Here is an 18,326-nt window from a genome sequence, read left to right as displayed (position 1 = left end):
ACACTAAAGAAAATTTTATGGAGGAAAAACAGTGAAGAGTGGTATGTTTCCATCTGCACTGAGATTCTATCAGTTCCCTTTATAAGAGCAGATAGCTTTTTTTGTCATGAGTCCTTAGTTGTCATGGTGTAAACCTTAAAATTTCTTAGACTTATAAATGTTGGAAATTTCACCATTGGGAAATTTCATACTTGAAAAATTTCTTATTGATAGTGGGAACTCTATTGGAATGTGAACCCCATTGGCATGGGAGGTTCCTCCTCCTCCCTTCTTAAGATTACTTTAGGACAGAAACCTTTTGCTGAACAATGGAAAGGGCTTTGGCCTATGCTTAAGCATAGAACAGGAAGTTCTTTGAGTCATGATTGATTTTAGAATTGATACAATAGAGATACTTGGAATGACAGAATCAGGTCTTGGAAAATACAATTTCCACCTCACTCAGTCCTAACAGGATTTAGGAAGGGCTGCAGCAAAGGATCAAGATTTAATTATTTGAGAATATGACCTTCAAAAGACATGTGCAAAGCCACAGACCTCTGGGTGGTCCTGGGTTAAGCTAGAGCCACCATTGGCACAGGGAAGACATGGACAGTGATTGGTAGATGTGAGAACTGAGGGGAGGGAACTTGGATGGTTTCCTTAAAGATAGAGGGGTCTGAGGACTGAGGGGGGTTGGTTGGAGAGGTTTTTTGTCTGAGAGGTGGTGCTTTGAGAGTTGGCTCTGAAGGAAGCTGGAGGTGGAGGCCGCTGAGACTGTTTCTCCATTTTGGTCACGTGAGTGATAGGGACTGATCTCCTTTCTTTGCCCCAGCTATCTAAGGGCTTGGGCCTTTTGGCCCAGCCTAAACAGAGGGGGTATTTAAGCCCTATTCCCTTCTCTCCCCTTTCTCTCTCCCTCTCTCTCTATATCTCTAATTCCTTTCTTCCTCCTGTTTGTAATTAAACTCTATAAAAGGTTGACGGCTGACTTGAGTTTTCATTTAGGAATTACATAGCTGAATTCCTTGGCGACCTTAAATTAATATATATCAGTCTTTTAAAGTGATTTCCTTGTCACAATGGGTTCTTGCATTGCTGATAACTATTAAGTCATTCACAATTGATCACTGTACTTTATATTGCTATTACTATAAACAATGTTGTCCTGGCTCTGCTCACTTCATTTTGCAGCTTCATGTAAGTCTTTTTAGGTCCCAGTTTTGTTTTATTTGGGGGGGGGGGGGGGCGCGGAGGGGAGGGTTGCAATCATCTTGTTCCTATTTTCTTATGGCACAATAGCATTCCATTATCGTTGTATACTTGTCCACAACTTGTTTAGGCATTCCCAACTGACAGACATTCTTCAGTTTTCAGTTCTTTGCTACATAGGCCTACTTGTTCCTCAAATACAACATTTCAACTTCCCAAATGTATCCTCCAACCCTAAAATGAGTCTCTTTCCTCAATGATGATTCTGAACTTCTTAAAGTAACTCACTTCTCTAGGCAAAAGGACTCTCCTGTTTCTTTCCCAACCTCCCAAGAGCCAAACAGTTGAGATTACCTTTTATTTACATTCTCATATCTGTATATATGGGGTTATTTGCATATTTGTCTTCCCTATTAAAAAGTAAGCTCTCAGAGAGAAGGGATTATGGAGGGTTGTTTTTTTGGGGGGGAGGGTGCCTTTTTTTAATATGCTCAACGATTAGCTCAGTGGCCGAGATAAAACAAATATTTAATAAATGCTTGTAAGGACAGCTAAATAGCAGTGGATAGAGGTCCAAGCTTGGATTTTGGAGGATCTGGGTTCAAATTTGGCCTCAGAAATCTCTGAGCTATGTGATTCAGGGCAAGTCACTTAACTCGCCATTGCCTAGTCCTTGCCATTTTTTTGTCTTAGAACTGATATCAAAACCGAAGGTAAGGAGATAAAAAAACCTTAAATAAATAAATGCTTCTTGACTAATGACTTTAAGCTATTTATCAAATCTTAAAGAGGTTAGTAATTTTTTTAAAGAATTACACCAAGACTGGCATATAAAAATCAAGCATGTGTGACAGGAAAATCTATTTTTTCTAGAGGGAAATAATTACAGTAATCTTCATTGGTCAGTTGTTTATCACTTACAAAGTTTAAAATAACTAGAAAAACAAATCGGTATAATGTACACTGTCCAGGAAATGAGTCAGATCTTGGTTCAAATCCCATACTCAGACTTCACTAGCGATATAAATATTTCATTTAATTTCTCTGGACCTCAGTTTCCTTATCTGTAAAATGAGGAATTTGGACTAGATCAGTTTACTTAACCTGGGGTCTATGAACTTTAAAAAAAAAAAATATATATATATATATATATATATATTTTGATAACCATTTCAACATAATTAGTTTCCATTGTTATCCTATGTATTTTATGCATTGAAAATCATAATCCTAGGAAGAAATCCATAGGCTTCACCTGACTGCCAAAAAGAGTCCATGACACAAAAAATGTTGAGTGCCTGGATTAGATACTTTGAAAGGTTGCTTTAGTAAGGTTCTTTTCTGTAGTATGAAATTTACATGATACACATTTACATTTCTACCATAACTACATTTACAGAATCTAGACTATTCCAAAATCAGGAACTAAAATTTATCCTAGTCTATTTATCACATAACTGTAAAGTTTTTCTTTTTATTTCAACAGATAGATCCTAGTCTTTAACAAAGGGGCACATTTTTCACAGGAAAACATATGGCAATCTAATCTTAGCACAGTGCCTGACACAGAGTAAATGCTTAATAAATGTTTTATCCAGATTAATTAAAATGCTTTCTTTTCATGTGTCCAAAAATGCATTTAAACCAAAGGAGTTCCACTGTGAAATGATGCATCCTGGTGGCTCAAACAATTTCATTAATCATTACAAGACTAGATTTCTGTAGGTCATTTTGCTTTATATGGCAATGTAACAGTATAATGTAAGTTATATCTATTAGAACTCAAATATCTAACTGATAATAGTAGAAAGTCTGAGAGGGAAATGTTAATAGCAACAATCTGACATAAGGGGTGTTATAGTCTCATAAAATGTATCCATACATGAAAAGACACCTCTACCTACAACTTGGTACATATGAGAGTCCATGGGTATCAAACTTGGGTGCACTTGGGTGCCCCTTAACAATATCTCTTAATTGTCCTCATCCTTCTCAGACCCTCAGAATGATGGTAGAAGGTGGAGTCTGAGTGGCCAAGTGGCTAGACCCCAAGAAGAGTTACAATGGCCTTGATGTCACCTTAGAAGAAGGGCTTCAGGGATCTGTAATTTTAAATATTTTTATTAATGACTTGGATAAAGGAAGAGATGGCAAGTTTATCAAGTCTTCAGATCAACCAATCAGTAAACTATTTATTAAGCACCTACTAAGCACTAGGGATTCAGAAAGAGACAAAAGACAAAGAGCTCAAAATCTAATGGGAGAGGGTACAGCTAGGTGGCTCAGTGGATTGAGAAACAGGCCTAGAGATGGGAGGTCCTGGGTTCAAATGTGGCCTCAGACATTTCCTAGCTGTGTGACCCTAGGCAAGTCACTTAATCCAAGCCCTTACCATTCTTCTACCTTAGAACCAATACACAGTATTGATTCTAAGATGGAAGGTAAGGGTTTAAAAAAATTTTAATGGGGACTAGTCACAACTATATACAAAGCATAAATAGGAAATAATTAAGAGAGAAGGTATTAGAATTAAAGAGTGGGTAGAAAAGGCTTCCAGTAAAAGATGGGATTTTTGTTAACTTAAAAGGAAGTCAGTATTCATAAGCAGAGGATAAACTGTGGGAGTAGAAACACCGAGGAAAAGCAACTGCCTGACTACGGCGGTTGAGGGGCCATGACAGAGGAGAGACTCTAAACGAAACTCTAATGCAAATATTAACAACATGGCAATGGGTTCGAATCAAGACATATGCGATACCCAGTGGAATCACGCGTCGGCTACTGGGGGTGGGGGGGGGAGGAAAAGAAAATGATCTTTGTCTTTAATGAATAATGCTTGGAAATGATCAAATAAATGTGGTACAATCGAATATAATGGACTTCTCTACTAGCAGCAATGCAATGACCCAGGACAATTCTGAAGGACTTATAAGAAAGAACACTATCCATATCCAGAGAAAGAACTGTAGAAGTAGAAATACAGAAGAAAAACAACTGCTTGATCACATGGGTCGTTGGGGATATGATTGGGGGATATAGACTCTAAGCAATCACCCTAATGCGAATATTAATAATACAGAACCTGATCAATGACACATGCAAAACCCAGTGGAATTGTTTGTTGGGGTGGGGGTGGGGGGAAACATGAACCATGTAACCATGGAAGATATTCTAAATTAATTAATTAAATAAAAAATTTCAATTAAAAAAAAAAGGAAGTCAGAGAGGTCAGGTCAGTAGATAGAGTTCTAGGCATGAAGGACAGGCATGAGAAAATGCCCTGAGCCATGAGAAACGGAGTGTCACTGGATTACAAAGCAAGTCGTGAGGGGTAAGGTATAAGAAGATTAGAAAGGAAGGACAGAGCAGGGTTATGGACAGCAGATAACACTTATAGAATTACACTGCTGAATTCATTAGATGAAAGAGTTATAGTCAAAAAGATGTGCACAGCCTGGAACTTTGTGCCAAATCAAGGGAGAAGAGAAATAAATACAGTCTTACACTTGGACTGAAAAGACCAACCTTATAAGTACTAGATGGAAGAGACATGTATCTGGGGGCCCAGATGTAAATATAAGCTTAATGTAAATCACAGGATCCAAATTCCGGAGCTTGAAAGAACCTTAAAGTTTCTCATTTCACAAATTTCCTAACCATCAGCCCCTCCCATCGTCAGAGAACTTTCACTAGACATAGTGGTCTACACAGTTGTAGAAATTCTCCCAGTTGTATTCAGCAGCCAATGTGGAGAGGTATGAATAAGAGAGCCAGGCCAGGGGACACACAAGTATAAGCCCAACTATGAGAGAGGCTGAAGTTACCAAGTTTCTTTAGTTTGTTGGACAAGAGAGGAGGAGAACCACATCCAGGGCTTAGTTTCTGCAAGGAAAAGGGCCATGTAAGGATCAGGGACTGAAGAAAGGAGAAGAGAACAAAAAGAAAGTCACATTGAAGTCACATATGAAATGAGAAAGTAGAAAGGAGCTCACGTGAAGAGCCTCAACAGTCACAGTAAAATAAATAGCAAGAGAGGGAGGAGGTGAAGTATCAGAGAAAAGGAGTTTGGAACAGCTATTAGGGAGGGTAAGATAGGAATCAATTAAGGAGGAATAAAAGAGCTGGCCTAGGCAGGACCCTAGATCTCCCTCTATCTTTCTCAAACTTCTAGGAAAAACATTTACTGCTTCCATTCCCTTCCTTAGTCCTTCAATCATTTGTCATCTGCTTTCCAACTTCTTTATTCAATTGAAGCTGCTTCTTCTAAGTTAACAATTTCTCTTAAATGTCCAATCTAATGGTCTTTTCTCCCAAGCTAACTCCTACATCTGACACTACTCTGCTGGTTCTCCTCTGTGTCTGGCCTCTTTCTCTGTCCCCTTTGCAGGATCATCATTCATATTGGTCTTCCTAAAAGTATATTTTCTTAGTAACTTCAATCAGTTCCCATTCATGAGTTTATCATCTCCATGCCAATGATTCATAGACTTATATAACCGATCCAAGTCTTCTTTCAAAACTTGAGTTCCATGCCACTAACTGCTACTGACCATTTCAAACTAGATAAACTACAGACATCTTAAAGTCAATATCTCCAAAAGAGAATGCATTACTTTCCCTCCTAACTCTCTTTTCTTCCAAATTTCTTTTATTTCTGTCAAAGCCTCATCCTCCTTCAGATTCATAATCTCAGCACTACCCTCATCTCACACTCCCTCACCCGACATATCCGAACAGCTGCCAAGTCCTAGAATTTCTATGTTCTCAATCTCTCCTATATCTGATCCCTACTCTCTACTCACACAGCTACCCTATACATTCTACCCTCACCTCCAACTCTTCCTTCAAGGCCCAGATTTGCCTTCAATATTGAGTCTTCTCTAGACTTATAGGAACTGATGCAAAATGAAGTGAGCAGAACCAGAGTACACAGTAACAGCAACATCCTAACAATGATCAATTGTGAAAGACTTAGTTCCAAAGGATCCATAATGCGCTCCACCTCCAAAGAGAATTGGTGAAGTGTGAATATAGATTGAAACAGATTTTTTTACTTTCTTGATTTTTACTGTTTTATTGTGTTTTCTTTAGCAATGTGCCTAATATGGAGAAAACTGATGAACACTTCAGATTGAAACAGACTTTTCTCACTTTTTAAACTTTTCCTGACTTTTTCTTTTTGATAACATGGAAAAAAATGGAAATGTTTTCCATAACTTAACATGTATAATTGATAACATATCACTTGCCCTCTCATGGACTGGGAGATGGGAAGAGATTGGAAGAACATATGGAACTCAAAAAATATTTGATCAACTCCCTGCTGAATATCTCATACAGTCAGCCTCTATGAAATTTTTCACCTGCCCCTTCCCCATACAACTACACCTTAGCTATGGCCACCATCACTTCTTGCCTTCACTGTAACTCTAGCCTCCTCATTAGTCTACTTCCACTTTCTCTCTTCTCCAATCTATTTTCCACAGACATGCCAAATCTTGCTGTTGATTAAATTTGATCTAATTACTTCTCTGTCTAAAAACTTTCCTTGCTGCCTTTTGGATAAAACACAAATTCCTGCTATGGTGCTGTAAGAAATGATAAACAAGATGGTTTCAGAAAAAGCTGGAAAAGCCTACATGAACAGAAGCAGAGCAAAATAAGCAGAATCAGGAAAACATTATAAAAAGTGACAGCAATATTGTACAATGATCAGCTGTGAAAAATTTAGTTACTCATAGCCATACAATGAACTGGGACAATTCTGAAGGACTTATGACAAAGAATGCTATTCACCTCCTGAGAAAGAAATGGGAGTCACATAGATCAAGGCACACTATCTTTCACAGTTTATTTACAGTTTTCTTTTGGGTTTTTGGTTTTATATGAATATTGTCTTACAATGACCAATATGGGAATAAGTTTTGCATGATAATATATGTATAACCGGATCAAATTCTTTTCTTTCTAATTTCAGAAACATACATTGAAAACTGTTATTACATGTAATTAGGAAAACAAAATATCTGAATAAAATTATTCTTAAAATTTTTTTAATAAAATAAAATACAAATTCCTTAATTTGACATTTAAAGGAATAATAAAATATAACAGATAAAAGCTGAATTGTGGAAAGTTTTCAATGTTAAAGGTTTGGCAAATGGTTGGATATTGAGAGGATACAGAGAGAGGGAAGAGTAAAGGATGACTTTGAGATTATGAACCTGGGTGCCTGGAAAGATAGCTATACATTCAAGTAAAGAGAGAAGCTGGTAGGAAGGGCAGTTTGGAGGAGTTAGTGAGTTCTGTTTTGAACACAATATACTGTGTATGAGATGTCTATAGGGTACCCAAAGAAATATCCAGCAGGAGTTGATAATGTGTGACTGGAGTACAAGAGAGAAATTAGAGCTGGAAACCCCATGAGTTTTATTAAGGTAGACAGAGAAGACAGGCTAGAACACTGACCTATGCAAAAGCTGTCCAACCAAGGCAGCAGAAAATGGATGGTGACCAGAGGAGGAAAATGTAAGAAGGAATAATCTAACTCACAGTAGAACAGTCACAGAAGTCAAGAAGACAGTATAGAAGAGGAGACTGACCAACAGCATTTAAAGCTGCAGCAGTGCAGTCAAGGAGGATGATGTATCATTATCTACTTGCCAAAGAAGTTGGGGAATGGAGAGAACTAAAACTCCAAATGAGACTGTATCAAGACAAGGAATCTCTGAAATTAAAGTATGAGAATAACTATGACTCAATTCAGTACTTACCATATACTGGGCACTACACTAAGCAGGGAAGATACAAAAAGAAGCAAAGACAGTCTAATGACAACATGCAAACAACTAAGTACAAAAACAGGACACACCTGAGGTGAGCTGAAGACAATCATTATAAGTAGATTATAAATAATAATCACTATAAATTGGAGAAAGCACTAAGATTGGGGGGGCTGGGACAAGCTTCTTGCAAAAGGAAGGCAGGATTTTTTAGTTGAGACTTGAAAAAAGTCAGGGAAGCTGGAAGGGTAAATGAGGAACAATTCCCAGGAAAAGACCAAGGAAAAAGCTCACAGCTAAGAGGATGGTCGAGGAATTAAAGAGTACATGTTGAAGAGACTAGAGAAGGAGGAGAGGCTGGATGAAAGTTTTCAAGACAGATGTAGTACTGGAGAGGTAGGGAGAATCATTTGCATACCTTTTCAGGAAATTAATTAAAAGTATAAGTTGAGAGATATGCTCTCATACAGTCCAGACTACTAAGAACAACACTGGGCTTCAAGGCAGAAGAGAAGTTGCATTTCCTAGTGGTGACCCAAAAAGTCACTTACTTCCCTGCTCAGCCCTCATAGGCACACAGGGAGAGGAGAACCACCTCATCCATTTGGGGGATAACTGAAAGAGCAGTAGAATGAGAAGTCAAGAGAAGAACCAGGTTCTGACCTGGGGGCTGCTCTTCATAAATAAGGTTACCTCTTTGGACTTGAGTTTCCTCATTAGCAAAATGAAGGTATTCACCTCCAATAGCTTATAAATCCCATTACATATTGAATATGAAGCAGAAAACACAGATACATCAAAAAATTCTTTCCCAGACTGACTAATCAAAAGTGAACATGTACATGACTGGCAACACCAAAGGGAAGAATATCACAAATCAAAGTAAATGCTATGAGACGGAAATAACCAAGTTTTGCTTCAAAGAAAACATATAAGAAAACACCTGCCCAATTTCTTTGTAGAGGTGGGGGATTATGCATGAGAAATAATGCACATGTTAGATTTTTCCAAGTATTAGTTCATTTTCTGGGCTGATTTTTTCCCCTCTTTTTTATTCTCTTTTTTATAGGGGAATAGCTTTCTGGGAGGGGAAAGGATACAACTGGAAATGTAGGTGGCATAAAAAGATATTTAAATTCTACTTTTTTTAATTCAAAATGACATTAACTAAACAAATTCCTATATCAGACATTCCCCAATTTAAATCTTCAAATTCCAGGGTCACTGGTCAAAGATTATATTTAGCCGAGTCTAGTCACTCCTCCATCAATTCTGACATAATTAAAGACTCCTCTCCCTATAATCCACTTTCAAGCAGTATGCCTTAATTGTATTTATATATTCCTTAAGAAAATAGGTTGTAACTCCAAACTTACCTGACTAGATCTCCATGGAGCTGTAGATAAAGGCTTTCTTTTCCCTCTCCAGCACATATCTCAGATGCTGCTGTGTCTACTGTGCAAAGGACAAGGTGTAATTCCAAAGAGGATGAGGTGGCAGCAGCAGTGGCAGCAGCTGTTTCGGCTCCATAGAGGTAGACACAGCCCCTCTTCACATCCTCTTTTAGCCAGTCTCTCTCCCGGGAGCTGAACCTACTTCTCCTGTGCAAACAGTGCCTGCTTCCACTCCGCTTCATGTTTCTCTAGGAATACAAAGAGCAATTACTGGCTAGGATAGCCAACCTCCCAATCAAATGATATTTGACTGTTTACACAGTCACCTGCATAATAACTTCATCGCCTTCATCTTCTCCTCTAACCCTCTCTCACAGTCTCACTAAGCAAGAAAGACAACATCATGACAGAACCAAAAACTTCCCCTTTGCATTCTTCCCAACCCTAGAATCCTTTTCAAAAAATTACATCAATGCTGCATCTGACAAATTTTTCACACCAGTGCAGACACATGGAACTCCTAAGTGCCACCACAATAAACTGAAAAGTCTTCTCCATAGTCTCCATGTTCCCCCACTGCCAGTACAACTGTGAGCCCAAGGGATAAAGTTCTCCAAATGGGAATATGCCCATTGTTGAATCAAGCTTTTGCTGCCTCCTTTTACTCAGGAAGAATTTCCATCTCATTTGTCCAATAAGTGAACAGACTACTGAAGCACCAACCATTTCAATCTTGACATCCTTATTTTAAATTAAAGAAAACAACAAAAAGAAACTATAACTGTTTGCAATTTTGCTTCACAGGACTCTTAAAGAAACAAAGGTTTCTGTAGGATTGGTTTTAAACATTTCAGGGCATATTTAATCATCTCATATTGCATTTACTCAGGGTAACATTACCAAGAATTCCACGATAATAATTGTTTTCTTAAGCATCAATATTTATGTGAAAAGGATGAAAAGGAAAGAAATAAGCATTTATTAATGTGCCAGGCACTGCATTAATTAAGCTCTTTTGAGTATCTCATTTGCTCCTCACAACAATCCTGAGAGGCAGGTGCTATTATTGTCCTCATTTCATGAATGAGGAAATTCAGGCCGAGGTTAAGTGACTTGGTTACACAGCTGATTAAGTGTCTTAGAGGGCTTTCTGATTTGAGGTTCATTGCTCTAACTGCCTAAGTAAAGTCTACAAAAAGAAACTGAGAAGACCCTCCAAATTAAGTCAACATATACTTTAATACTTAATGACTTTAATGAAAAGTATTTGAATGGGGAGGATGAAAAATGAGTCAAAAAACATTATTAGGGAAAAAAGCTTATACTAGACACAAAAGAAACCTCATGTTTATTATATATAATGAGTATTTTCTTCAAAGTGTCCAGAGGTGTTGGACATGGAAAATACCAAATAACATCATAAAGAATAAAATTTAATTTTAACAGAAAAAAGAAAGTTGTCACTGGGCAGTGATTTCCAAGTCTCATATTTTTTAAACCTTTACTGTCTTAGAATTGATTACTAAGTATCAGTTACAATGTACAGAAGAGCAGTTAGAGCCAGGTAAATGGGGTTGAGTGACTTGCCCAGGGTCACCCTGTTAGGAAGAGTCTGAGGCCACATTTGAACCCAGAACCTCCCACCTCCAGGCATGGCTCTCAATCCACTGAGCACCTAGTTGTCCCTAAGTTAGCGGTTTGTGTATAGACCTGTGTATAGACTTGTTAAAACAAAAATAAAACAAATTAAAAGAGAGACTAAAATGAGAAGATACAGTGAGCATTATGGCAAGGACCTATCTCAATCAGCAAGCAGTCACACACCTATTTCATGCTATAATGGGTAGAAACAGAATTAACTCAACAGTTCCTGCTGTCTAAGTGCTTACAATCTATTAGGAGAAAAGAACAAGTACATATTAAAGTTCATATAAAATACACACCAACTGTTATACTGAAGGAAGGGAAGTGGAAGAGGGTCAGGAATTGGGAAAGGCCTGACCACAGAAAGAGACATAAAATTAACTTAGAAGAAACTGAGATATTCTATAAGGTAAAGGTGAGAAGGAGTATAGAGCTGTCCTATAAACAGGCATGCAAAAGAGAGGTCCGATGTCATGAATGCAGATCAACTTTTGTGGTCTCTTATCCACTTTGCATATCACTGACAGGTTAAAGTGCCTTAGGATATGACTGACTGTGCAATGAGATACATGTAATCTTCTTTCAACAGGGAAAGATACAACATTAAAGAAAGCAATGTCTCAGAATATAATTCAATAAAATCTTGAAGAGAATGGCAGAAATTTCGAGGTGGGATTATCTTAAAACAAAGAGGGAAGGGTATAACCATTTACAGAAAGCATAGTGAGAGAAAAACTATGACAAGTCCTTCTGAAGGCATTTAAGAATGAAATTAAACAAATAAAGAAATAAGAAATGAAGATCTCTAAACATTTTTATAATGAACTCTTCAGCATCAAAAATAGTGGCATTTCCTACCATATCTGAACTCTCAATACTATATCCTAGATACACTGGGAAAAAACACACACACACACAAAGAAAAGTCAAGTATACAGAGAGGAATTCTAAGATGGAGGCAATGCAACTTTGAGAGCCCTAAAGAAAATGCTCATGATACAGGAAAGAAGAGGCTTAGAAAAAAAACAGATTTAATTAACCAAAAAAATGTGTATGTGTGTGTACATACACACACACACACACACACACACACACAATCTGCCTTCTCTCCCACCTCTATATAACCTTTAATTGTAATATACATCTACGTTAATGGGCATTCTTGATGAAGGTCTGTGATTGAAGTAGGTAGGCTTTTCCAAACAATATTATACAGATCACATTTTTGTAGTCATTCAATTGCCTGAAAGAGGTAGTGAACACAAGATCCTACTATGCTTTTGCTTATCATTTGTTAATTATGATTCAGTAGAACTAAACACTTCTTTAAAGGTTCCCCCTCCAACAAAGTAATGTCCATCTGTCAAAATCAAACAAGTTTCCAGGAATGATGCAACAGAAAACTCTATTCAATGGCCTCAGTTTATTAGATATTAAATAAGCAAACAAGTAGGAAGATTATGCAAACATAAAAATGGGGAAGAGTAGAAGAACAAGTTGTCAATTGAACTTCACTTTTATATTTTCCTATGAACTGGTCCAAAGGAGGAGAGAAAACACACACACACATACACACACACATACACACACACACACACACACACACACACACACACACACACACACACAGTTTGTAGTGGTAATGTATTGAAATCAACAAGGCAACTGGTTGAGAACAAGAAGAGGAGATGGAAGGAAGAATCAGGGAGGAAGAAATTAATCATTGGCAATACCAACTCAAAAACCTCAGAAGATAGATCAAGAAGAAGGGTAGGTAGGAGAGCAAAAGCAGACCACGCCAAGCCCTGAGCATACTTCATTCTAACTACTCTCCTTTGTAAAGAAGGGAGCAAGGGGAAAAGCAGTAGAAAAAAACATAAGAGAACAGAGAAAAACACACATTTAACCATAATTGTGAATGTGGATGGGATAAACACCAATAAAACAGAAAAGGAGAGAAAAATGGATTGGAAAGCAAAATCTAACAATGTGCTGTTAACAATATGCATATTTGAAATGCAAGGGTTCAGAATTAAAATAAGACAGAACTCAAAAAAAATTAAATAGTAATCATGATCAAAAACAAAGCCAAAATCAAAATAGATTAACATGGAACCTTATGGTATGCTAAAAGAAACCAGACAATGAATATAAATATTCTACATATATGCACTGAATGGCTAATCAAATTACAAGGAGAAAGACACTGGCAAACCTCAATGTACCCCTTTCAGATATTAACAAATTTAGCCAAAACTAAAGAAAGAAGATAAGAATTTGAACAGAATTTTATAAAGGTTATATATGAAAGATCTCTGGCAATTAATTGAATGGGAATAGAAAGAGTAAGCATATTTCTGCGAACATTCACAAAAACTGGTTATGTGGCAAAATAGAAAAATCAAAAATGCATAAAATCAGAAATAGTAAATATAAATATAATAGAAATTATATTTTTTTAATTTGGAAATTTTTATTTAATTAATTTAGAATATTTTTCCATGGTTACAAGATTCGTGTTCTTTTCCTCTTCTACCCCCACCCCCCTCCAGTACCTGACACACAACTCCACTGGGTTTTACATGTGTCATTGATCAAGACCTATTTCCATATTATTGATATTTGCACTAGGGTGATCACTTAGAGTCTACATCCCCAATCATATCCCCATCAGCCCATGTGGTCAAGCATCTATTTTTCTTCTGTATAGAAATTATATTTTAAAAGGGAGGTTGAAGAAAGGTTTGAAAATTAAAGGTTAAATAACTTAATATTAGAGAGTTTAATGAGTCAAGAAATAAACCAAAGAAATAGCAATTTTCTCCAAAGAAAATGACAAAAAAAGGGGGGGATCAACTTATCAGTATTCAACTGCAAAGACTAGAAAACAAAATTTTATGTCTACATTTTAAAACCAAAATAGAGGGGCAGCTGGGTGGCTCAGTGGATTGAGAGTCAGGCCTAGAGACGGGAGGTCCTAGGTTCAAATCTGGCCTCAGACACTTCCTAGCTGTGTGACCCTGGGCAAGTCACTTAACCCCCATTGCCTAGCCCTTACCACTCTTCTGCCTTGGAGCCAATACACAGTATTGACTCCAAGACAGAAGGTAAGGGTTTCAAAAAAAAAAAAATAGAAATTGTGAAGATCAAAGACAAGATTAACAAAACTAAAAGCTAAAAGAAAATTAATAAAACTAGGAGCTTGTCCTTTAAAAATACAGGTATTTCTTTCACACTGCAAGTTTTGTCATTTCAGTTTCAATAAATCAGTGGATGGTATAAGAAATTAAATGGAGATTTTTCCAGAGTTTTAAAGAAGCCATAGATGACATGCATTAAACAACACATTAAAAGGTTAGAAATTCGGAAATGCATAAAATATGTATGCAGTACTGCATAATGCCAAAATATTTTATCTTTTAATACCATAAATATACCCAATTTCTTTTTTTAAGTTAAAATAAGAAGTTTGCAAAAAGACCACAAAAGCCAGAAGTCAACAAAAGATAGAAATGTTACTACTAACCTACATGTAGCCTATAATTGAATACTTAATCCAAATTTTATAAGTTGCTATAAACACCCCATAAAAGAAGAAAAGTGGACTAGTATGAAGGGAAGGCCAAAAATAATTTGTGCTGATAACCCTCCAGATATGGAAGAATACCTGGACAATAAAATAGATAAATCATTAGGTAATTCAATTTGAGGAAATATCAAAAATATCAGTATCAAAAATTTCACAAGAAATGAGTAATAAAGGAAAATAGTAAAAAACATCTTGCCCATTTTATGCCAATAAAATAGATAAAAAGTAAATGAATGAGGATTTATAAACCAAAAAAAAATTTTTTTAATAACCCAGACTAGGAAAAAGAAGATGAACAAGTCATAAATTAACTCCCAAAGAAAGAAAACTAGAATATGACTCTTCCAAGAATCCAACATTAACAATACCATACCTAAGAAGATCTTCACAAGTCCCCTAAGAAGTGGAAGACAAGGGTAGGATTTCTAGCAATGAGGAAACTTGAATTACTCTTGCCAAATGCGCTCTCTCTCTCTCTCTCTCTCTCTCTCTCTCTCTCTCTCTCTGAGTCCAATTTCACCTGAACAGCAGTTTCTAAATGGTAATTAATTCTGGTCAACTGATCCACTTATAATCAGTGGGAAAAATTGGTGGGGTTTTGTAAACTACAGTAAAAATTAAAAAATTGTAAAAGCTATAGAAAAAAAAATAAACAACTTCTCAAAGGTTACTCTCCTAGACCACTGAGGGGAAACCTGGCAGTCACTCTCATAGAAATCTGCCTGTCAGTATAAAATTAATGTTTTGAGGGTAAGCCTAACGAATGTGCCTCAACTGTATGGAATGGTCCACCATCTATGATCTGGATTATTAGAGGGCATGCCCTCATCAATAAATTAAGGAAGTCAATAAGAGCCCTTTTAAAAAATATTAGATCTACTACCCACTTAAAAAAAGACTATGGTATATCTGTATTTGGAACAGAAAAGGGGAAGGAAGGGGGGAAAAAAAGCATTACATAGCATGTTGTGTTATAACAGCCCATATGGATAGGCTGTTTTACTTCTATCTTCTGAACTTCTATCTTCTAACTACACAGGGTTATGAGAAAATGTTTTACATAAATATGGATTTTAACTGTAGTACTCAATTTAAAAAATTAGGTCACAACATGCAAGAGATTGTGCTAGCTGCTAAAGCTACAAAGAGAAGGAAAAAAGCAATCTCTGCTTCTATCAAAGTTATCTTTCAGCTTAAAGAATAGAAATGAATGGACATCTGATATATAGCACCCATAATGTGCCAGGCACTATGCTATTTAAAAATTTATCTTAGGGTAGTTAGACAACACAGTGGATACAGTCTAGAGTCAGAAGTTTCCAATCTGGCCTCAGACACTTTCTAGCTGTATGATCCTGGGGAGTCATTTAACCCCAAATGCTTAGAAATTATACTAATATAGAAAAGAAGGGTTTTTAAAATTCAAAATGAAAATAAAAATATTATCTCATTTGTTCCTCAAAAGAATCCTTAATGAAAGACACTATTATTACCCACATTTTGGGGATGAAGAAATTGAGACAGAGATGAAGTGACTTGTGCAGTGTCACACTGCCTGATGCTGGATTTGAACTAAGATGCTCCTGACTCCATAACTAGTGCTTTATCCATTTCTCCATCAGCTACCTTAATAGAATATAATGTCCACAGGTAAGTAAATACAAGGTAATTTGAGGAGATATAGAGCATTAACAACTGCAGGCATTAGGAAAGGATTCAGGAAGATGATACTCAGAGCTGAGCTGTTAAAGAAAGTAAGTATTCTATAAGATTGAAATGGGGAAGCAGTGTATTCTAGACATGTGAGATGGCTTATAGAGCTATTAAGTTACCTTGACTGGAAATATGTATACAATAACCAAAATAATGTAAAAGGGGGAAAATGGTGAAAGACATTAAGAATAGTGATCAGTTGGTACTTCAAAGGACTAACAATAAAGCATGTCTTTTTACAGACAAGATTGGGAGGGAAGGGGAGAGAAAATGGATAAGAAAGAGGACAAGAAATAAAAGGATAAGAAAGAGAAAAGCATTTAAGTTTATTTATCAAACTAGATACTATAGAGAAACCACGATATAGGAAAAATTACTGTAAAGGCACCGAGAAGCTCATAGGGGACTAAAACCTTTGGCCTCAAATATCTATTTTTTAAAATGTCCAAATTTCAGGCAGTAAGTGAATTGGTGCTTTTGAAACAAGGAAGCAAATTAGATCTCACAAGCATTACTGAAGCTTGGTGGGATAAGATCTATGATAGGAACAAGGGTACTAGATGGCAAGGAAAATGTGAGTTGGGAGTAAGGTATAAAAGTATAAAAAGACGTTATACCCATGAAGAAATCTGGAAAGTAGAAGAGAGAAACAGAGAGTATTAGGATGAGGACTTTTTTGTCAGCCAAGTATACTACAGTCCACCCCAAGAAAAAGAATAGATGATGTGTGGAAACAGATCACAAGTCCAGGTTCTATATGAGCCCAGATAGGCATGACTGTAGCAGTGATGGAGGAATATATTTTGCTTGACTATTTATGTGTTACAGGGAATTTTTTTTTTTATCAATGGGGTGTGGGAGCATGGGTAGAAGAGAAAATAGATTTCTGTTGATAAAAAAAAATTCTAATTAAAAAAAAACAATGAAAGACCCCAATTATCTAAACATCCAGTGGACCTGTTAATAACTTCTTGGCCTGCCATGATACCAATTTCATCATCCAAATGTGAAGGAATTAGACAAGGGGAAAATCCTTTCCTAAATCTGATTTTTACCAGTAGGGAGGAACTAGTTGCTTGGGAGTAAATGATGGTGATCTTCAAGGAAAATTAATGTTCCCTGCTAGAATTTATGATAGAGGAGAGAAAAGAAATACATCGTAGATTTCAGAAGAACACATTTCAAGGGATTTAAAGGAAAGATACATAGGATCCAATGATCTAAAAAAAACCCTCAGAGCATATTAGATGAAGAGGAAAAGGAAAGCTGATTCTGAAATCATAAAAGGAAAAAAATCCAATGAAGAAGAAAAATGATAATTGTATTAAAAGAGACCAACATACTATACAAGTAATTCACCTATCCACTCTGATTTGGAAAGAATTTGTCCACAAATGTATTCAAAGGAAATCAATAGAGGATGAATTCAAAAGCAATGCATGATCCTGTAAATATAAGTATCAAGAATGAGCTAAGGAAGAATGCAAAGGAAAACCAAAAAGAGTTGTTTCTTTTTAGTTATAGTGAGGAAAGGAAAAACACCACAAGGAAAGAACCTTTATGCAGAGTAATTGGAATAGTAATTGACTGAAGGAAGGCAAAGCTGCTTAACTCCTTTTTTGTTCCTATTTCCTTTGCCAAGAAGAATGACCTTTGGGCTAGACAGTACTAAACAAAAATGGTTAACAGAAAGTGAATAGGCAAGTCAAGAAAAAGAAGTGAGAGCATTTAATTGTCCATGATCAACTCATAATCACTGGCTAAGATGAACCATGCCCTGGATTCTGGGAAGAAAAAAAAAAAAACCCTGCTAAATGTAATCTCTGAACCACTGTCAAAATTTTAGGATGGTGAAAACAGAAGACACACTGTAGGATTAGTGAAAGGCAAATGCTGAGGTTTTTTTTTTAAATGAGAAGAAAATAAAATTGAGAAACAATAAGTCTGTAAGCTTGGCTTTGATTACTGAGAAAATGCTGTAACTATTAATCACTAGTCATCACCCAAATCAAG

At 36.5% G+C, this 18,326-nt stretch overlaps 1 protein-coding gene across 3 annotated transcripts in view; it reads right to left on the bottom strand.

The window, feature by feature from the left end:
• PHLPP2 (PH domain and leucine rich repeat protein phosphatase 2) overlaps positions 1-18,326 on the bottom strand; it is a 113,717-nt gene that overhangs the window by 86,969 nt on the left and 8,422 nt on the right. For all 3 annotated transcript variants that reach the window (XR_008917827.1, XM_056824361.1, XM_056824363.1), the window contains exon 2: positions 9,350-9,615. Coding sequence is in view for 2 of the 3 variants with exons in the window: in XM_056824361.1 (XP_056680339.1) it covers positions 9,350-9,615 (266 nt within the window). In the remaining variant the exon portion in view is untranslated. The remainder of the gene's footprint in view (positions 1-9,349; positions 9,616-18,326) is intronic.

The sequence above is a fragment of the Monodelphis domestica genome, chromosome 1 (genome assembly GCF_027887165.1).
Source record: "Monodelphis domestica isolate mMonDom1 chromosome 1, mMonDom1.pri, whole genome shotgun sequence".
NCBI lineage: Eukaryota > Metazoa > Chordata > Mammalia > Didelphimorphia > Didelphidae > Monodelphis > Monodelphis domestica.
This window is presented reverse-complemented; position numbering and strand designations above follow the sequence as displayed.